The 22,914-nt window shown below is 36.5% G+C and overlaps 1 protein-coding gene across 1 annotated transcript in view; it reads right to left on the bottom strand.

Annotated features, from left to right (window-relative positions):
• Positions 1 to 22,914, bottom strand: part of MTA3 (metastasis associated 1 family member 3) — a 207,845-nt gene that overhangs the window by 35,588 nt on the left and 149,343 nt on the right. The window contains exons 9-11 of the mRNA XM_069071589.1: positions 18,954 to 19,142; positions 4,209 to 4,283; positions 2,428 to 2,486 (exon numbers count right to left, since the gene is read on the bottom strand). Coding sequence (XP_068927690.1) covers positions 2,428 to 2,486; positions 4,209 to 4,283; positions 18,954 to 19,142 — 323 coding nt within the window. The remainder of the gene's footprint in view (positions 1 to 2,427; positions 2,487 to 4,208; positions 4,284 to 18,953; positions 19,143 to 22,914) is intronic.

Raw genomic sequence — 22,914 nt, 5'->3', positions numbered from 1 at the left:
ACTTCTGGGGGAGAAACCAAGATGGTGGGAGTAGACAGAGTGCTCGGCTGAGCCGTCCCAATATTTCCCTCCAAACAACTTTAAAATAATGCCTGAAATTGAATTCTAGAGTGGCAGAGCCAATAAAAGATCAGAGTGTGACTTCCTTCCAGCCCAAGACAACATAGCAGGCCAGAAAGAGAGGTCTGTGACATGGGAATAGGAAGCTGGATTAGGTGATAAAAACAGAAGCAGCATCAGCTTCAGGAACTCCCAAGCCAGAGATGGCATGAGTACCTAGCAATTGGTATAGACTATGCTAGCACTGGACACAGGACCAGACAATATTTGCAACTTCATTGCCTATACCCTCTTCTGGGTCATAGTTCAAGGGCAGGGAGGAGTACTTGCTGTCAAGGGAGAGTGGAAGCCCAGAGAGACAACAGTTTGGCAATTCAATAATAACAAGCATACTACAAATTAGAATTGTGAGATTTTTACCTCATGTTCAACAAATTGGCAATTTGAAAAAGACAATGAAAGACAGAAATAACCAATACTGGTAGGACTGTGAGAAGACAAGCAAAGTAATAACCCTATAGGTGCCAAATGGCAAATTAATACAACCACTGTAGACAAAAATTGGTAATTATGATAGAAAAGAGACTATGCTACTCACACTTTGTGATACACTATTGGACATTTACCCCAAAGAGATTAAAAGATGAAGGGAAGGTCCCAAACCTGCCAAAAGACTTACAGTGATTATTTTTATAGCACCAACAAACTAGATAGAAGTGGATCTGCACTGACTGAGGAATAACTGAACAAATTGTGGCATATGAAAACAGTCAAATAGTTTTACATTGTAGGAAACAATGAATATTAAAAATCCGGAAAACAATCGGGAAATTTACACCCACAGATGCTAACTTTAAAACAAGCAGAACCAAGATAAAAACATGACTTTAATAACATAAAGAAAAAATAATAAAAAAAGAAATAAGAATTAAAATTGAAGGAATGATGAATCATGTCCAGGACTGAAGAAGCATGTTTCCCCTTCTCCAGAGAGGTAATAGAGTAGAAGTGTGGAATGAGGCATATGCTGCTAGACACAATCAATGTGTTGAAGCTTTGTTTTGTTTAACAAAACAAGGGTGGTGGGATTTTTTCTACTGAGTGGGGGCAGTACTGGGAAATGACAGTGTTTTAAAAACTGAGGAGATGAAGAATGCATTGAATCAAATGAGATGAAATTAATGGAGACAAGTAAAAACTCTTATGCTTGGGTTCAAAAAAGTTTCACAAATAAAGGACAGAGGAGATATGGCCAGATATGGATTTAAATGGAGTGCAATATGGTGAATATAGAAGGTTATACAACTGCCAAAAAAATGTTAATGCTATCTGAGGCTGCATTAAGAAACTAAGACTGCATTAGGTGAAGCATTGTGTCCAGAATGAGGGAAATTATGATTCCATTATACTGTGACATCACAACTTGTATTGAGTTCTGGGAACTACCTTTTAGGAAGCAAACAGACAAGGTGAAATGCTTCCAAAAGAGGATGATAAGGATAGTCCAGCATTTCAAAAACAGGGCATGGAAAGATTCTGTACACGTTTAGCTTGGAGGAGTCTTGAGGGAACAGGACAGCACTCTGAGTATCAGAAGGATTGTCACACAGGACAATTTGATTTCATCTTCTTGGCGTCAAAAAGCAGAACTTGGAAAAATGAGTGGAAAATGAAGAGAAGCAGATTTAGGGTAGATACAAGGGAAATTTTCCTAAAAATCAGAAATTTACAAAAAATGTAAACAGCTTGCCAGGGGTTCCCCCTCACTGGAATTCTTCAAACAAAGGCTAGAAATGATGTAAAAGGGATTCTTTGTCAAGTACAGGTTAGACTACATGTTCTTAAAGGTCTCTTCATACTCTTAGAATCCTGAAGATTTTCATTGTGCTGATAAGAAAAATCATACATAGCACCTTATATGCTTAAAATACAGATGCTGAATGCTTCACAAAAACCGTAAAATATTCATTCTAAGTAGCCTTGGCAAATGAAAAGATTAGGGCAAAATCTGCACAGCCCACACCACTGACAAAAGTACACCCCTATTTAGAAACTTCTTAAGCTGCAACTTAATAAAACACACCCAATTCATAGACTTATGCTTTATAGTTGTGCTTTCTGACATTTTCCTTGTCATTATGAACGAGGCAAAATCCACTGCCTCTCATATTTGTCTAATTTGGTTTCTCTCACCAACTTACTATGAGCCCATTTTTTTCAGTCTAATATAAAACAGAATCCCTTTACTGAGGAAGAAACTACAGCAGAAAAGAGGTTTGGTGATTTAATTGAGGTTCAACAGCAAGAAAGGGCATAACTTGCACTGACATCAATTCTTAAATTCATAAGAAAAACTTCACTACTTACTAAGTTGGAATATAGACCTGTTTCAATTTGCTTTCAGCTTCAGCAGCTTTCAGGCGTTTCTAAATAAAAAGAAAGAGAAAACATTTTACATATAATGCATAAGAATTACTACTACTTCCTTTTTTTCTTAAAATTATGAGGTACTTAAACCAAGCACCAATTACCAAAGCAACCTTGACTTTATATTCAAAAAGTAATTTTTGTACCTACTTTTTAAAGATAAAATTTGTTACAATAAAAACACCCAATAAATTTTAATATATATAATTTTAATATATAATATCTCAATATAAAGAATGATAAACACAGTATTATTAAGAGAATCAATACATCACTTAGGTGAAGATATAAAAGATACTATATCCCATTTCCATATGAATGATAAAAGCATCATTAAAAACAATAAAAAATGGGGGCAGCGAGGTGGCGCAGTAGATAGAACACCAGCCCTGGAGTCAGGAGGACCTGAGTTCAAATTCGGACTCAGATACTTAACACTGACTAGCTGTGTGACCTTGGGTAAATCACTTAACCCCAATTGCCCTACCTTCCCCCCTCCAAAAAGGAAAAAAAAAACAATAAGAAATAAAGACAAGGAAAAAATTTTTTTTTTAATAATTGTGATTTCTACTTTTTTAATGTATGATTCTTACTTCACTTCTTAGTTGATTTTCTGAAAGCTAAAAAGTGAATTCTTTCCTTACAGAGACATGAGGAATTATGAGACCAAAATCTACTTGGGAAAAGGCATGATGGAGCGGGCAGGTAGCGCAGTGAGTAAGAGCAGTGGTCCCAGAGTCGGGATGACCTGGGATCTAATCCAGGCTCTGATACTTAACACCACACCCAGAAATGTAGGCTGTGTAACCTTGAGCAAGTTACTTAACCCCAATTGCTTTAAAAAAAAAAAAAAGAAAGGCATGAGGGGGGTAGAGAGAGGTGAGAAGGAAAGTTGTAATCTCACAAAATTCAAGGTATAAGGTGAAAAATTCAAAACTGAGTATCACTTTTTTGGGCTCATGAGGGCATACTAGAGGGAAGAGAATGTGAAAAAGACAACGTAAGTCAAATCGAGGACTAATTACTACCATATTTAAAATAAACTAAGTGGGGATGGCCAGGTGGCTCAGCAAGTAAGAGCACCGGCTCCAGTGTCAGGATGACCTGGGGATCAACTCTGGGCTCAGATACTCAGCACCACACCTAGAAATAACTGGCCGTGTAACCTTGAGCAAGTTACTTAACCCCGATTGCTTTAAAAAAATAAATAAATAAGCAAAGAGAAGGAAAATGAAATTACATCACAGGATCAGCTTGTAAAAGTAAAGACATAAATTAAAAACTTAAAACATGGGTCTGTGAGGTCATGACGATTTCACAACAAATGGGGTTTGGCAAAGAAAATATAAAGAGCCACCAAAAGGAGATACGTTGTTAGAACCTGATATGAAATATAATTATTCAGATTAAAGAGGACCAAGATTTGTCAAGTGTTTCTCTAGGTTTTTGTTTGTTTTGTTTTTGTCCTAACAGGAAACATTAGAAGCTCTGAGGACTAACTTCTGCCCAAAATGAAATTCCAGAGATAGACACAAAAGTCGTATTTTCCTACTGCAGTGTACCTTCTCAGTGACACTTTCTTCAGTAACATACACATAGTTTAATTAAAATTACTTCTGAAACTTATGAACAGTTATAAAAATACCACAGGATAACAAATCACTAAATCAAATTAAAAATTTTTTGTAGCATCTTCATCAATATAAAAATGATAAGATTACCTGTTGTACATATCTATCAGTAGTTTTCCACATGTAATAATATTCAATGATGCTGGTCAATGACTTCCATGGAAGCTGAAAAATAAACGTTTTAAAATTTTATAAAACTGAAAATCTGAAGCTACTATATGCCCTCAGAAAAACCTCTTCTTTAAAATAAAGTAGTAACTTGATATAGGGAAGACACATTTTAGAATAATTAAGACTCAAGAAAATCAAATCATAACACTCTTGCTATGAAATAGAGGAAAGAGCACTGGATTTGGAGTCTGAGACTCTAGACTCAAATCCTGGCCCCACTAGTTACTATCTGATAACTCTGGGCAAGTAACTTGACCTCACTGGGCCTCCATTTCTTCATTTATAAAATGAGAGGGATGGTGTTTTATATAATCTCTAAATTTTCTTCCCATTCCAAATCCTATGATCCTATTTCCAAACATAAATTAAATTGAGCAGGATTCAAGCTCTTAGACCCAATGAATATCAGGCTAAACTCAGTTCATTTTTTTCTTTCATGATATCCAATACTGTGTCTTATAGATGGTGCATAAAAAGTTGTAAAGTACACACACTATGTGATCTTTTAGGAAATACGCTATAGTTCCACGTGAAATAACTGAGAAATACAACAGAAGTAGCCAACAAGAAGTAATGGACCTTTCTTAATAAATGCTTGTTTAATGAATAAAAGATGCTGTGTTACAATCAAAGTGTAGTTTGGGAACAGGAACCTGTATCATTGCTCTCTAATTTGGAAGAAAAACATGTGCTTAAACTAGTATTTTCTATAACTACTCAAACATAACATACTTCATATCCTTCAGCTTAATAACTGTGCACTATAGGTCAGGGACATGTCTACAAAATGTACCCAGTGACGAAATGTGATTATCTGAGGGACTAATGACATAAGATAGACATTTTCCCTTAGCTATGGAATAGGAAAACAAATAACTAATTCTGAAGGGAAGTACAATTAATTTAGTTAGGCTAACAGACTTCAAAGTACAGACTTTACAAAATCCTTAAAATATTTTAAACATTATTTGGCAATATCTCTAAAACTTAGTTCCTAACTTATTTATTATTGGCAAAAGACTTACAGTAAACATCCAATTTTTTGCATCAATAAAGTTAATTCACATCTATTTTCCCTTGCTTTTTTGCTAATTAAAATTCCCAAAGTACTATCCCTTTATATCTACAAATTCATTTGTCCCCTTTAGAAATTTGATGGGCCCCCTTTATAATCAATAGAAGTGTTCTATATTTTCCATTTCTGAAATACTAACATAAAACCATAGTCATTTCACAACAATAAACTGCTTTTCATAAGGAACAGAAATTTGTGCTTTTATAGAATTAAATCCAACATTTTCCCCAGTATTGTAAAGTCCTTGAAGTCTGTTAGACGATTTCTCTTATATTAGGTGTGCAACACCAATAGTTGTAATAAGTTTTATAAGGTAACAAGAATGAAAAATATGAAGAATTTAAAGGAATATGATCAGAGTTGAATGAAATGATTCATAGTAAAGAAATTAAAACCATAAGTACAACATTCGTAACAATGACTACAATGTAAAGAAAGGCAGCATTGAAAGTCAACAAAATGGGTCAAACACAGGCAGCTAGGTGGCACAGTGAATAGACAGCACTGGGCTTGAAATCAAGAGGACCTGAGTTCAAATACGACCTCAGACAATTAACACTTACTAGCTGTGTGACCTTGGGCATGTCACTTAACCCCAACTGCCCTGCCTACCCCCTCCAAAAAGCAACAACAGCAACAAAAATGGGTCAGACACAATAGTTGATATCAGTACTGTAAGTACCCCCTTTGAGTTGCCCCAATTTGAGGTGTTCCATGGGCCTGAATGCCTAAAACTATAGCTCAAGAGCCTTCCCTCTCCTGTGCTCACCTTTAATAGTGAGCTACTTGACCCAATTAGCTCAAAGCAATGGCATTTACTGAAATGGCAGGACATAAACAACTCCAACAAAGCATTCTTTCCATAAACCTAGGGTGTACTCGCTCCAAATATAGACCGTGTCATTGGAAATTATGGACATACACACGAGTTCACAGGGACAAAGGCAGTTAAGGCAACTCATACTTCTGGGACTACAAGGTCCCAGTGTCCTTCTGTTCTGTCCTCATACTGCTCCGGGAGGGGGGGAGGAAGGGGGTTGTTTGTTAAGTAGGTCTTTTAGCTGGTTTCCCTGGGCCTCCTCTTGCCTATAACTCAACTTCTGCTTGCCAAGGATAATTGTCTTGACATTCCAGCTGGACTGTACAGGGCTGTTTTTGATTTTGTTTTTTAAACTGGGTATGATATCTCCTACACTTTACACTTCTATCAGGAAATGACTAAAGAATTTCACTCCTAGGGGCAGAGTCAAGATGGATTAGAAACAGGACCTCCTCACAGCTCTGGCTCTCACCCCGTCCAATCCTTGTAAAAGGGGGCTCTGAACAAACTTTGGAGCTACAGAACCCACAAAATGACACAGGGAAGCTAACCTCCTGCTGAGGGCAGGCCAGCAGGAATCAGCCAGTGCAGCGCTCTGGGAGCTCAGCCCCACACCAAAGTTTTAGCCCCAGGGTGGGCCTGACCAACCACTGGCTGGAGGGACTCCAGATCACCAGCAGCTGTGGCAGTCTAGAATTATCAACACATAGATGCTAAAGACAAAGTGAGAGGTCAGTGCACTGTGGACTTTGGGACCCAGTAGTTGGGAGTGCATCGCTGAGGGCTGCAGCGCAGCCGCCGCCACATGGCAGTGAGGGGTAATCACTCTTGCTTTAACCTGCTTGGATATGAATCGTGGTCTAGGGTGGAGATCCTGGGGTGTGTGACCAGCTTACCAGTGTGCATGGAGGCTTCAGAGAGGGCACCCAACTAATACCTCTGGCAGCTAAGAAAACCCCAGTGTCTGGGACGAAAGCTCGCGACTGGTAGCAGAATCCTACTGTGGCAAAAAGCCCAAAAGTCAAGTAATTGAGTGACAACATGACCAGGCAAAGGAAGCAAAGCAAACAGAAGAACCCAACATTAGACTCCTATTTTGGGGACAAAAAAAAAAAGGAGCAAAGCATGGAACAGAAGGAAGACAGTGAAGTCAGAACTCCTGCACCAAAAGCTTCAAAGGAAAATACGAGCTGGTTACAGGCCATAGAAGACCTTAAGAAGCAAATAAGAGAAGTGGAGGGAAAATTGGTAAGAGAAATGAGAATGATGTAAGAAAATTACGAAATGAGAGTCAACAGCCTGACTGAGGAAAATAACACCTTAAAAAACAGACTAAGTTAAATGGCAAAAGAGGCTCAAAAAGGCAATGAGGAGAAGAATGCCTTAAAAAGCCAAATTTGCCAGATGGAAAAAGAATCTCAAAAGCTCAATGAGGAGAATCATTCCTTCAGATTCAGACTGGAGCAAAGGGAAGCTAATGACTTTTATGAGAAAAACCACTGACCTGGAAAATAGATCCAGAACAGATCATTTAAAAATTATTGGACTACCTGAAAGCCATGATCAAAGAAAGAACCTAGAAATTATCCTCCAAGAAATTCTCAAGGAAAACTGCCCTGATGTTTTAGTACCAGAGGGCAAAACAGAGGTTGAAAGAATCCACTGATCACCTCCTAAAAAAGGAATATTATAGCCAGGTTCCAAAATTCCCAGATCAAGGAGAGAATATTACAAGCAGCCAGAAAGAAACAATTTGAACATTGTGGAAACACAATCAGGATATGATATTCCGGAGGGCAAAGGTGATGGGATTAAAACCAAGAATCAACTACCCAGCAAAACTGAGTATCATGTTTCAGGGGAAAATATGGTCATTCAGTGGAATAGAGGACTTTCAAGCATTCTTGATGAAAAAACCAGAGTTGAATAGAAAATCTGACATTCAGATACAAGAAGCAAGAGAAGCATGAGAAGGTAAACAGGGAAAAGAAATCATAAGGAACTTATCAAAGTTGAACTATTAACATTCCTACATGGAAAAACGATAATTGTAACTGATGAAACTTTTCTCAGTATGAAAATAGTTGAAGGGAATAGAAAAATATATATAAATGTGTGTGTGTATGTGTCTATATCGGAGGGTATACGGGCATATGAATACATATGTGAATGTGTCTATATATGTTTACAGGTATTCATAGATAGAGGGCACAGGACCAATTTAATAGGAAGGGATGATACTTAAAAGGTGAAAGCAACAGGTGAGAGAGGAATATAATGAGAGGAGATGGGGAGAGACAGAATGGGGTAAACTATCTCATACAGAAGAGGTAAGGGAAAATGGTTACAACGGAGGAGAAGAATAGGAAGGCAAAAGGGAATGGGTCAACCTTATTCTCATTGAATTTGGCTCGGGGAGGGAATGAAAAACACACTAAATAGGGTATCTCATCCTACAGTAGAGCAGGGGGGAAGGGAATCAGAGCGGGGATGAGGGAAGGGAGGGCAGGCGGGGGGGGGGGGGGAGAGGAAATTGGAAGCATCACCCACTTTTGAAAAGGGACAGGACCAAAGTAGAGAATAGAACAAGTGAGAGGTGGTATAGGAGGAAGGGAAATATAGTCCATCTTTTACATTATATCTACTATGTTAACGTTTTGCATAAACTACACATGTACAACCTATACTGAACTACTTATCTTCCCAGTAAGGGTGGGTGACAAAGGAGGAAGGGAATGAATCTGGAATTCAAAGTTTTAAAATCAAATGTTTAAAAAAATATATATATATGTTATAAATACATATTTATATATTTATATTTATATATTATATATAATATAAATATATATATATATATACTATTATTAATACTATTTTACATGTAATTGGGAAATAAGATATACAGGCACTGGGGCATAGAGATCTACCATGCCCTACTGGAAAAGTCAAAGGGGGTATGGGAGAAGATATGGGAGAGAGAAGATTGGAGGAGGGGATATACTGTGGGACTGCTATTTTTCGGGCGGTGGGTAGGGGAAAAACGGGGAGAAAATTTCTAACTCAAAATCTGTTAGAAATGAATGATGTAAATCAGAAGTTAATAAAGTATTTGAAAAATGAAAAAAAAAAAAAGAATTTCACTCCTAAAAGAATGTCAAAGTATACAAATGGGCTGCCTTCTTACGCCCCAATACTACCTCTTTTACCTCCCTATTACATTCTATAATTTCCTCAAGTGAACTGGGAGGATTGCTAGTTATACTCTTAGGCTTTGCTTAATTATATTTGGTGTGCACGAATACTTTGTAGGTAGGTTCCTTGGCCTGGAACATATACTAACAGAATGTACCAATAGAAAGTCAATTAATGCGCCCCAGTTTACAGGTACTAGATACTAGATAAATATATACAGAAAGCAACCTAAATTATTTTAGTAGTCATGAGATAACCAAAGACGAACAGGTTTCCAAATTTAAGACTTTAGCACAATGGAACAAACAACTTCAGAGAAATATAAATTAAAACAACCCTGAGATGATTCTTTTGCATTCTTATTAGCAAAAATGGTAAAAGACGAGAAAATTCAATTTTGGTGAGACTGGGAGAAAACAGGTTGGGGCTAATTCATTAGAGAATAATTTGGATTTATGCAAGAAAAGTTACTGAACTCTTTAAACCTTGACCCAGAGATCTTATTTCTGGGATCATAACCCTGGGGATTCTAAACTCTTTTTCAAAACATGCTACCTGGTGCACTGCGGCTGTCATCATTATCCTTCTCCACAGGAATCTGGATTTTGACCCTGGGACTCTACTCTCTAATAGATAAGCCTTCACTTTACCCTATCAGGACATTCCAAATTGTGCTTGGTGCATGGTATGTGTATGTGTATGTGTGTGTGTGTGTGTGTGTGTGTGTGTGTGTGTGTGTGTTTACTTTCTCCATCCCCACTGTATTGTCTTCCACCATTAGAATGCAAGCTTCTTGAGGGAAGGGACTGTTTTGCTTCTTTATACTTACACCCCTAGTACCTAACACATACATTGTCTAGTACATCATAAATACTTAAGAAAAGTCTTTTAAATTGTTATTATTCACTCAAAGCAAGACCTAAAAACTTAGCAAAAACAACATATGAGGGGCGGCCAGGTAGCACAGCAAGTAAGAGCACCGGCTCCAGTGTTGGGATGACCTGGGGATCAAATCTGGGTTCAGACACTTAGCACCACACCCAGAAATAACTGGCCGTGTAACCTTGAGCAAGTTACTTAACCCCAATTGCTTAAAAAAAAACAAACAACAACATATGAGAATAATTAGAGAATAACTGAATACACTATGTATGACATGTCTGTGACTGAAATGAACACTCTTAAGATTTCAGAAAAACATGGGAATATTTGTATGAACTGATGCAGAGTAAAGAAAGCAGAGTCAAAAGAACAATACATGATTCTGTTAAAAAAATCAATGAGAAGTTAACAAAACTGTAGCCAAATAAAATGGCTGAAGACTTCTGGCAAGATAACAGAGTAAAAGATCTTGCCTGGCCCTGCCTTGCTTTCCCCACCATCACCTTAGAAATGCTAAAAACATGGGGCAACTAGGTGGTGCAGTGAGTAGAGCACCAGCCCTGGAGTCAGGAGGACCTGAGTTCAAATCCAGCCTCAGACACTTGACACACTTACTAGCCATGTGACTTTAGGCAAATCACTTAACCCCAATTGCCCTCCAAAAAGCAAATAAAAAAAAAGAAATGTGAGAAACACATCACTTAAAATAGTAATGAAATTAAGAAGAAGATATGTGGTGAGTTTAACTAGTTTTATTGATATTAAATAGTAAAAATTTTTTAGCTATTAATATTTTGTTTTAAATTTTTATTAAGCTTTGTTTTTATATCACCTCTTCCAAATATCCTATTTCCCTCTTCAAAAAGTCATCCTTTGTAACAAATTTTAAAAAAGAAAAATGTTCATTAAAAATTTTATACATTATCTCATACTTATAGCACCTATCTCTGCAAGTAGGGAAAGAGGAAATAATTCAGTTTTGTGTTTTTGTTCTTTCAATTTATTATTTGCTATAGTCCACTGTGTATACTTTTTGCTGGACCTGTTTAATTCCTTCTCCATCAGGTCATACAAGTCTTTCCATGCTCCTCTGAATTCCTCATATTCATCATGTTTTATGGTATAGTCTTATCACATTTTACATACATATAAAGTAATCCCAATTTGCTATCATGAAACAAGGCCTTGTCCACATACTGACTAGCAGCTAAAGGAAGTTTGGAAAGTACATGGGCTTTATTTCATATTGCATTTTGCTCTAGTCAATGGGCATCTATCTATTGTTCTTGATTTTCTACAGTGAGAGCTCTGGACCAAAGGGCATGCTAAAAAAATAAATTTTATTAAAACTTTCTGTCACTAGATGGATAGAAGGAAGGAAGGAAGGACCAGTGGAAGAAATAAGGTAATTAAGAAAGAGAAACAAAAACAAAAGCAGTCTACTGTCTACAGTCTACTGGGGAAGGGATTTCTTATTGGACAAAATGGGCTTTAGGAGGTGAACAGTTGGAAAAAGATAAAAAAGTTGGAAAAGGATAAAAAAGGGAGTGGATATACAGAGCTTGAGATTTGATTTTCTGGAGGGGAAAATGTATGTCCACAGGGGCATCCCAGGAACCATCTTCTGTGAGAGATGCCTGCAGGGAGCAATGAGGAGCTCTTGCATTACTCTAGAGCGCAAGAAGCAGCAAAGGACAGATCTGTGAGGGCCTTTCCCTTCCCTTTAAGTATGAGTAAGTCCAAGTCTGGGGAAGAGGAAGATAAGATTTGTTTGACTCTTTGGCAACCTGAATGCTTCTCCCCACCCCCTTTTGTTAGAGGAAAAGCAGGAATTTCCATCCAGAAGAGTTTAGAAAAATAAGTTTGGAAGAATGGAGGCTCACCAATAGGGAGGCCTGCTTGACTCCTTAGTAACCCTGATTTCCTTCCCACTGTATAGTATGTATTTGTTGGATTTGAGGCACGAAGCAAGTAATACTTTAAATCTGGAAGATGATTTAGGTTTCTGTGGAAGTTAGGACACCCTAGAAAGGGAAGGAATATTATCTCAGCTGTATTTTGGGAACAAGCATGAGATCCTTAGGGCAGCTAGGTGGTATAGCAGATAAGAGCACCAGGTCTAGAGTCAGGAAGACATGAGTTCTAATCTGGCCTCAGACACTTACTAGCTATGGGACCCTGGGCAAGGCATTTAACTGCTTGCCTCAGTTTCCTCATCTATAAAATGAGCTGGAGAAGGAAATGGCAAACCACTCTAGTATCTTTGCCAAGAAAACCCCAAATGGGGTTACAAAGAATTGGACACAACTGAAATGACCAAACAACAATAAAAACGAAATCCTTATTTTATTTGGTGTTGTTGTTAAGTTCAATCAAACTGGCCTGTTGCCATGGATGCAGATAGCCCTTTTCCCTTTTAGCAGAGATCTAGGTATAAGACAAGTTCTGATGTTACCTCTAATAGTGATAATAATAATTTCATTTCTATAGTCCATATTTTCAACATGAACGTTACATCCTGTTGTCAAAGCTTGTCCTTATGTGAATCCATAAAACCTCTCCAGTCTCCTGGGGCTGTGCTTTTCTGTTTTTAAGTGCTCTAGACACCCTCCCTTTTTCATGCCTACTGCTTACTCCCTTTTCTAGAATCATCTATGTATTTCTCAAAGCTAGAAACTTCCAGTTTCCTAATCAAAAACCTAACCACTCACCATAAAACCTCTAGCCCAATTCAACATCCCCGGTTTGCTATCGTGATTGCTATACTGAATTATGACGAACCTAAGAGGCAACCCATCAAAGTAGCAATGGTGGGCAAGAGCTTCTTATAATAATGTGTCAAGTACAAGAGACAACTTCTTGTAAGACATCATGAACTTGATAGCATGTGCCCTACTTCTATCGCCTAGTGTGGAGAGCTGCTCCAGTAGCCTCCTCTTGTTGGCTTTATTATCCCTTTACTTCCAAAGTCCAATTTAAGCCAAAAAGACTTTCCCTGAGAGAGTGGAAACACTCCAAATAAAGAACCCTTGCATTCAGTATTAAATGACTGGTTTAATTTCTTCTGTAAAGCCCCCTCAAAGTTCCCAAACTCCACTGCACTGGACTGAGACAATTCATTATGGTTTCTGCTTATGTCAATAAATGTCTCAATTTGCAATAATGATTTTAATTGTGCTCATTTTACATTGAGTTATTGCTGCTTAGAGTTACTATTAGCTGAGTTGCTTATAAATTTGTAACATGTCAAAAGTCTTGTCAAAGGATCAACAATGTCAGCAACACCAATCTTTAATCACTATGCTTTGTTATTCAAATTTAATAACTTCATCTTAATAAGTCATTCAGATTTTAATGTAAGAAAACAAAAAATTGTGATTAAAAAGGAAGCTCTTATAAACTATAAAGTACAACCTAGTTATTCCATCTGATAATCCTTCATTTCTTTGGAAAATCACTCTTATACTAAGGTTCAACTCTTACATGTTTCTGGTCATCCAAGCTAATACATCATATATGCAAATAAAAAACTCTTTTATGCTAAAAGTTATCAGAAAATTTAAAAAGTCTTAATCTGGTGATGAGAGTATAGAAATCTCTCTGACTCTCAGATCAAGAAGAGACATTTACGTAAGTCAAAGAGAAAAGTTGTGTTCCTGTTTGTTCAATAAGTGTCTGATTTTGGTATGGTAGGGGATTATAGCATAGTTTCCCCTTAGTAAGCAAGATGGAAACAATCTTAAACACTAATAAATAATTTCCCAGAGTTGATTTTAAAGTAGAACTAGCTGAAGGTAGTTATCTACACATTTGTGTACCTTTAAAGTCTACACACAAAATTTGCAGGCTTATATGTTTACACTTTATTTTTTGAAGACAATTTTATAAAAACAGATGACAAACCCTTTAAAAATAACTATTATTTTTTTTAAATGATGACAAAAATATCACTAAGCTCACCCTTAAAACAAAGTTGAGTAGCCTACACTCAGAACTAAAGCTGAGATTACTTCATTAGGTAGGTTTATTATCAAAGAAAAAATGCCCTTACTACTTCCTCTAGTAGCATACATACTAAAATTGGAGAATTGCGCTTAGAGAGATGAAGAGAGTCTCCTGAAAAGAGGAAATATTAAATTTATATAAAACTGTTTAGTAGATAATAGGAAGTTTGCCATTTAATACATTACAACTGACAGGATACAGTAGAAAAATTTCCACGGCTGTTTAAATACAAATATTTGAGATGAACTGAAAAGAACTGACACAAAATTAAGTTCTAAAAATATATTTCCAATTAGATAAATGGAAAGCGTTATCATTTGAGTAATTTTTACAAAAGGAGCTCTAAATATCTTTCCCAATACTCTACAGAAACTGAGCAGACCACTTCCCTTCAAGAGAAAGCTAATGATGGTTTTGAAGAGTAGTTTTTCTCAATTACAAAAATTTAGACAAGCAATGTTGTAATATTGCATTATCACGATAAATGTTACAGAGCTGGAGAGAGAGGGCAGACGAGAGAAAAAGAGATCCAGTTCTGTGATTTCATTATTCTAGAGAGTCTTCAGTGTGGAAATTCTCTCCACCAGATATCCTGTAAATTACCTTAAAGAATTTAAGGAATTCCTGACTCCAATATGGGCCCACAATCCACTACCTTTAACCCACTGTTGAACTAACTATAACAAATGAATATGGAGAGGAAACAGCTCTCAGATCATCCCCTCAACTTTTTCTCCTCCCTTTCATATATGGTACAGGTTTTATTCCACTCTGAGAAAAAAGCAGCCTTCCTCTTTGCTAAGGACACCCCTCTAAAGTGCTCCTTCTCCTCTTCTAACCTCCTATGGGAGTTTCCCACATCAGTTTCTATATGCTTCTATGCACTGCTGACCTCCTTCATTCTTAGATTCTCTCTTTCCATAATTTCCCTCTACTCCTAACAATCTGAACACTGCTGAAAATGTCTTTTCCTGAATCATAATGTTCAGGTGCTTTAAGGTAGATTTCCCCTAGAGTTCTGCCCTAGGCTTTTTTCATCTTGATATTCTCTTCCTTGGTCATCTTTATCAGTAACTATGGGTTCAAGGACCACCTCTACTCAAATGATACTTTTTTCTTCTTTTTGTGAGGCAGCTGGGGTTAATTGATTTGCCCAGGGTCCCACAGCTAGTAAGTGTCTGAGATCACATTTGAAACCAGGTCCTCCTGACTCTGGGGTCAGTGCTCTATCCACTGTGTCACCTAGCTGTCCCTATGAAGATGATTCTTAAAGCTATATATCCAAACCTAATCTCTCTCCTGACCTCCAATCCTGCATCATCGATGACTGCATTATGGGCATCTCTTCCACCATGGGCATCATATTTGCATCACAAAGACAGTAAGTGCAAGATAAAATCAGTTATCTTTCTCTCTGCTAAATCTGTCTACTTCTTTTGAAGTCTCCTTGCCTTCACTAGAGTCAATAAGGTTTGTAACTTTGAAGCCATTTTCATATTGTAGCCCTGATACTTAGATTCAGGGTTGCTAGGTGGCATAGTTGGTAGAGTTCTTAAATCAGGATAGCTCATCTTTGTGAGTTTAAATCTGACCTCAGACACTAGCTATATGTCCCTGGGCAAATCACTTAACCCTGTTTGCCTCAGTTTCCTCATCTGTAAAATGGAAAAGAAAATGGCAAACCACACCATTATCATTGCCAAGGAAATCCTAAATGGGGCCATGAAGAGTTAGATACAACTGAAAACCTCTGAACAACACCTTGATCGAGTCTCTTAACTTCTTTTCATTCATATGTATCTTCATGAACAAAATAAGAGGTTTGAACTAGAAGATCTTTAAAGTGCCTTCCCACCTCTACATCTGTATAATCTTTTACCTTTTCAACCAATTCCAATCAGTTTCCAAGTTGTATCAGTTCTTCACTCTATCCCCTAGTCACTAGCCTAGTCCAGCTCTTGCCTCTGGACTATGGCAATATTCTCATAATTGCTCCCCTATTTTGTTTTCTTCTTTCTTCAATTCAGCTTGGATATGGTGATCAAAACAATCCTCCTAAGGCAAAGATCTAATCATATCACTCCCCTGTTCAAAAATCTTGAGTGGCTCCTTACTGCTTCTAGAATAAAATATGAACTCGCCAGTCTGCCATTTATAAACTTTCATAACCTGACTCCAACTTAGTTTTCCAGCCTTACTTCACACTAGACAAGTAACTATTTGCTGAACCACTATAAATACCATTTGTGACAGCTCATTTCTTTCACATCTCTAGCTGAGTTTCTTTCACATAAAACTAAGAGTAATCTCAATTATCTATATGGTATATAGAATATGTGAAATGGTATTCAGAAAGCTGAAAAAGAAGGCTGAAGGCAGATCATGGAGAGTTTTTATTGGTTTGGGAAACTAGACTTTATTCTATATGCAATTAATATACAGTTAATCTTCAACATTTGCACGTTTAGCTTTCATGATTTCAAGCATTTTAATAGTAACTTCATTTTCACTTTCCCATTGACAACTGTACACATTTGTAGGTATACACAGTAGGGGGAAAAAATGAGAAGTGCAATGCAGCATGTCTATATCCCCCCCAAAAGAGGAAAGGACTCCTAAAAGTGTTTGTGAATCAGCTCAAAGGGTGCTAAATTAACCTCTCAAGCGTATAATGGGAGAATTGGGGGAAAAAATGGAAAAGCAACAAAGTTTGTGGATATATGAGACACAGCACAGCCTGCCCCCACCAGCCACCAAGGTAGAGTTCCAAGCTTCTGAAGTAGCTTAAAATTGTGATAAATGACTACAAAGTCAATATGCTCAACACTATCTATGAATCTGTTTCCAGTGTATACATATATAAGCAATATTGGGCAAATACACTAGCTAGGACCAAAGCCAAATCTAGTATTTGCTTACAGAAGAGAAGGATTTTTAATCTAATTAAATTAACCCAAAAATTTATCTATTTTATTGGTTTTTTCATAACACCAGCTCTTAGTTTTATTTACCAATTCAATAGTTTTCTTACTTTCAATTTTATTACTCTCTCCTTTGATTTTCAGGATATCTAATTTGGTGTTTAATTTTGGTGTTTTTAATTTGTTCTTTTTCTAGCTTTTTTAGTTGCATGCCTGATCTGCTCTTTCTCTATTTTACTGATGTATGCATACAGAGATATAAAACTTCCCTAATTAATGTTTTAGCCACCTCCCATAAATTTTGGCATGTGGTCTCATGATTGTCAGGATTTTTAATCTAGCAGAAGGATTAACTAAGATTCAAGACAGATGTGAGAGGGAAAGACTGTCTAGGGATGATGGAAGAAATGATCATCCAAAAAGAGAGACATGCTAAACTCACAGCGTATATAGTCGAAAGACTGACCAGTAGTAAACTAACTGGAAGAGTCATCAGCAGGTTAAAATTATAAGTATACCCATGTTATTTAATGAATCCCAATTAAACTACAATAGGAAGGTTTCTTTTTTTTTCTCCAGGATTGATGACATTTTAGATTAACTTCATAAGAAAAAAATTACCACAACTAGTCTCTTGCTATAAATGTACAATAGATCTACTTTTTATGTAAGTGCTCCTTGGGAGTCATAAGTAGCATATGGATATGGGAATTACTTATAAAATTGCAGAGGCAGTATATATGGTCAAGAACAACGTGGTCACTGCCCCTCCAGAAAAATCACAATAGCATGTAAATTGAAAATATAGTTCAGTTTTAAATGACTGAAATAAAATTGATAGGCTACTACTTTTGGAAACTTCTTCTAAGCCTCAAATAAGAACTTCTGGTTTCAAAGTAACGATTTAAAACATAACACCATAAAATGGTAAAATTTTATAAGGCAGTAGTTCCTATGCCTTAAGAACAGCAGAAAGCATTACACAAATACCTACTTGGATTCCAAATGTGAGGAACCTGTGGCCTTGAGGCCACATGTGGCCATCTAGGTCCTCAAGTGCAGCTCTTTGACTGAATCCAAACCTCACAGAACAAATCCCCTCAATAAAAGGATTTGTTCTATAAAACTTGGACTCAGTCAAAAGGCTGCACCCTGAGGACCTAGGAGGCCACATGTGGCCCTGTGGCTGCAGGTTCCCCACCCTTGAGTCTGTTTTCTCATATGTGAAATAAAGAGATAGACTAAAGGACATCTTCCTAAGATCCATTCTAGCTACATTCTAAATAAGACCATGTATCAGAAGAGTCATGCTATTAGTTAAACTATCAGAAAGAATACTATGATGTATTAATCATAAGAGATAAAATTCAAATAACTGAATAGATGAAAGATATTACAATACAGAAATGAAAGTCAATTCATACCTTAATTTTATAGCTGGATAATTAGGAAGTACTAAGTTTAAGACTTTGTCCAAAGGCACAAAGAGAATCTATATTGAAACTAGTATCTGAACTTAGAACTCCAGATCCTAGTCCTATTTATTAATAAAGGAGTCATTCCCTTAAAATGGGCACAACTGCTTTAGCTGACAGACATATTCAAACTGTTATTCTCATCCTGATGGACTAATGTTCATAGCATAGTTGAAAGATAACAGTTAAAACATGAGCTTTGTAGATAAATGCCTTAAAATATTCACGACAGATGCCGTGCTCATACCACGACTTATTTTAATCATTAAAAAGGCCCTGCAATTTTCTACTTACAAAGTCCTGACGTATATCATTGAAGTCTTTTCCATATTTTTCCAAAGCCTCTTCAAACAGGCTAGCTTCAGAAGCAGACCATTCTTCCATTTCATCTCTACATAAAACAGGTCCTCCAAGTGGTACCAGAACACTAATTGCACTGCTCAAATCATAGCTGTGTCTGTATAATGTGTCCATAGCATGAAACTAAAGAGAATAAAAAATAGAGACAAGAGGTCACAAAATCAGAATTAATTTTTAATAAATATCAAAGGTTACTTAAGGTATATTCACAATTACAAAGTTAATTAACAATAATGTATCTAGAACAGCATTTTAATTTTTTAAAATAAATATTTTATTTTTCTAATTACACATTAAAATAATTTTTAACATCCTTTCAAAAATTTTTTGAGTTCCTCATTCTCTCCATCTTTCCCCTCCCCCCTCATTGGGAAGGCAAACAATTTGTTATAGATTATTCATTTGCCATCATGCAAAACATATTTCCTTATTATTCATGTTGTGAGAGAAAACACAGGTACCCCCCCCCCAAATCACCCAAAAAGTAAAATATATTATGCTTTGATCTGCATCCAGGTTCCTTCTCTAGAGGTGGATAGCAATTTGTACAACATTTTTAAAACCATGAAAATAAAGGTGACTTACCTGGAAATGAAAACGACTAAATATTTGTTTTCAGTAATATAAACTATTAAACGCTTACAGTAAGCTGAATTAGTTGTGTTAAACAAACAAATGAATATAGGATAGCCTATCAGAACATAGGTTACTCAACCCTACTCATAATCACATGAATCTGTTACCTAAATAGGGGCAATGCCCTCCTATGAAATAGCATGTAACCCACCCATGTGTAGTAATTCATTTCCTCTCAAAAAGCTGAAGAGTAGTGGGAAGTTTTTGCATTCTCCTACTATCCAAGAATACCAGTGAAGCAGATAGGCTATGTTATCATGTGTTCTTCCCATGACTGGCCCATCTTCCTTTTTCTCTTATATGTTTCTTTTATTCCATTATTTTCTTAATTCTTAGTTCTTCTTAATTCCTTGTTTCTAAATTATTGCTGCCTGCTTATGGCAACCATAACCCTTTTCACTGCCCTCTGGAGATCACATGTAACTAATTCTTCAGAGGGTGTAGCATTCCATGACTTCTAGGCATTAAAAAAAATGCTCTGCTCATAGATACCGTGTTTCCCCGATAATAAGACCTATCCCGAAAATAAGCCCTCCCCTTACTGTGTAAGATTCCTCTAAAATAAGCCCTATTGAGATTGCTACTGTAGTGAAGGTGATATCCTGTGCTACACGCTACATTACGGTACCCTCTGTATGCACTGTCCCCCCCCCCCCCCCCCCCGGTGAAACGCACGCCGCGCTCCAAGCTGCATCCAATCAGAGCTGCAGCAGTGAGCACGTCATCCTGTTCTTCCCCAGTGATTTGCTTATTGAATAAAGGTACATTTTTTTGTTCACATTTACCTGTTTATTAAAATTGCTGTCAATGTTCATTAAAATAAGCCCTCCCCTGAAAATAAGCCCTCTGGTGTTTTTCTGTCCCCAAAAAATTAATAAGACAGTGTCTTATTATCTGGGAAACACGGTAAATGTTGGGGGACTTGTTCAAAATCAACATGTGCAAGTTATCACCTACACATTCTGATTTTGAGACATCAATATATTCAAAATATGACAAATGGTTTGGTTATAGCAATTATGTGTATAATGAAATGTGTTAACTGGAAGAAAAAGGTTAGGAAAAAATAAAATTTCTTAGAAAATAAAATTAACTTCCCCTTCCAAGAAAAAAAAAGAACTATTTCATTTCCTCCCCCATTCTTTCTATAATTATTAGAGTAAACTGACAAATGCTTACTCCATGAAACATTACAAAATCTAATCATCTAATTATGTTATTAAAGCCACAGTAAAATATTTTGGAATGTAGTTTGATTAAATTACTATTTTTTAAAAACTATACATAAGGTTAGATTACAATTTATGATAACCTGAAATAACAACTTTCTTTAATATAATTGTAAATTCCTATCAGTCTTTATTTCCTTCAAATCATTGGGTAACCTCAGTGATTATAACTGAAAATTGAGGCGAAAGAAAAAATTGTGCATCCACCAATCAGTTATCACAAAAAGTAATGAGTACAATACATGAAGAACTTCAGTGGTGAAAACCAGTAAGATACAAGACAACATTAAAAACAGGTGGCGCAGTGAGTAAGAGCGCCGGCCCCGGAGTTGGGAGACCTGGGATCAGTTCCAGTCTCAGATACTTAACTCCCACACAAAATAACTGGCCGTGCAACCTTGAGCAAGTTACTTAACCCCAATTGCTTTAAAAAAAAAAAAAAAAAGGGGCAATACTGAATTCAATGTGTTCTATAAATAATAATGTTGACAAGATAGCTTTTAAACATTTTCTTTATTTAAAAAACTTTTAATTTAATTTTCAGTTCTAAATTCTCTTCATCCCATCTCTCTCATCAACACATTAGAAGGGAAAAATAAAATAAAACCCATTACAGAGTTCCACATTAGCCATGCCCCAGAAAACAAAACAAAAACACTTCAATTTGTACAATGCTTGCTAGGTATTGATGCAAGTAATAAACTCAGTATCTTAGGTATTACATGTAGAATGTAGCTGAATATGTTTTGTGAATGGATTGTAGTTCTTATTTTTTTTTTAAAGAATAGATTATAGCAGTTATTCTGAATAAGATTTGAGGTCTTTTGTAGATTGTAAACTCAATGTGAATCAAGAGTGTGATATGGCAGTCAATGAAACCAAGATGTTTTGAAAGAGGTATAGCATATAGACTTAGGGAAGTTAAACAACTTCCAAAGTAGTTCTAAATCAGAACTGATTAATACTGGGGAAGTTGGTGATAAACTTAAAATTCTGGGAGACAAAATTTAGGAAGGACATTGTAATCTAGAGGATAACCACAATGGCGAAGGGCCTTGAGATATATAAAAAGATTGACTAAGGACTTAGGTGTGTTTATCCTGAAAAAGAGAAGATTCAGCAGGAATATGATAGCTATCTTCAAATATCTGAAGGATATCATATAGCAAAGGGATTAGATTTATTTTGTTTGCCTCCAGAAGAAAAATCCAGGGGCAAGGGTAGAAACTGCAGGAAAAAAAATTTAGGCTTGATATCAGGGAAAACTTCCTAATAACTGAAACTGTTTAAAAGTGGAAAGGGTTGCCTTGGGATCAATCTATTAACATTTATTAAGTATTTACTACATGTCAGACTGTGTTAAGTATGTGTTAAGCAATGGGAATACAAAAAAAAAAGAGGCAAATGAAAGTCCTTGCTCTAAAAGGGCTTACAATCTAATGGAGGAGATAACATGTCAACAAATATAGACAAAGCAAGCTCTACACAAGATAAATAAGAGATGAATAAAAGAAAAAGTACTGAAAAATTAAGAGCAGTTAGAGGTGGCTTTCTACACAAAGTTGGATTTTAGTTGGAACTTAAAGGAAGTCAGTGGAGGTCAGAGTGAAGGAGGGAGAGCATTCCAGGCATTGAGGATGGCCAGAGAAAATACCTGGAGCTGAGATAAGTGTCTTGTTTCTAAAAAAGCTAGATACTCACTATCCCTGGAATGAAGGGAATATGTGGGGATAAGGTATAAAAAGACCTTGAGAGATAGTGGGTTCCCTTTCAGGTTCTTTAAGCAGAGGCAAGATGACCACCTGTCAAATGTGTTTACAGTGATGATTCTTTTCAGGTATGAATTAAACTAGATGGCCCTGAAAGTCTCTTCTAACTTTGAAATTTTGTGATTCTACAAAGGGTAAAGATAACAAAAAGCTTTTGAAACTATGTTGGTAACAATATGAAGATTAAATGCACAAAGCAAAATGAATGTTGCTAAATTACCAAAAAACAAAGCATGACTCCAAGGAACAGATATGAGAAGG

The sequence above is a fragment of the Petaurus breviceps genome, unplaced genomic scaffold (genome assembly GCF_028583685.1).
Source record: "Petaurus breviceps papuanus isolate PSGF00001 unplaced genomic scaffold, PetGlider_PUasm1.0 90842, whole genome shotgun sequence".
Taxonomy (NCBI): Eukaryota; Metazoa; Chordata; class Mammalia; order Diprotodontia; family Petauridae; genus Petaurus; species Petaurus breviceps.
This window is presented reverse-complemented; position numbering and strand designations above follow the sequence as displayed.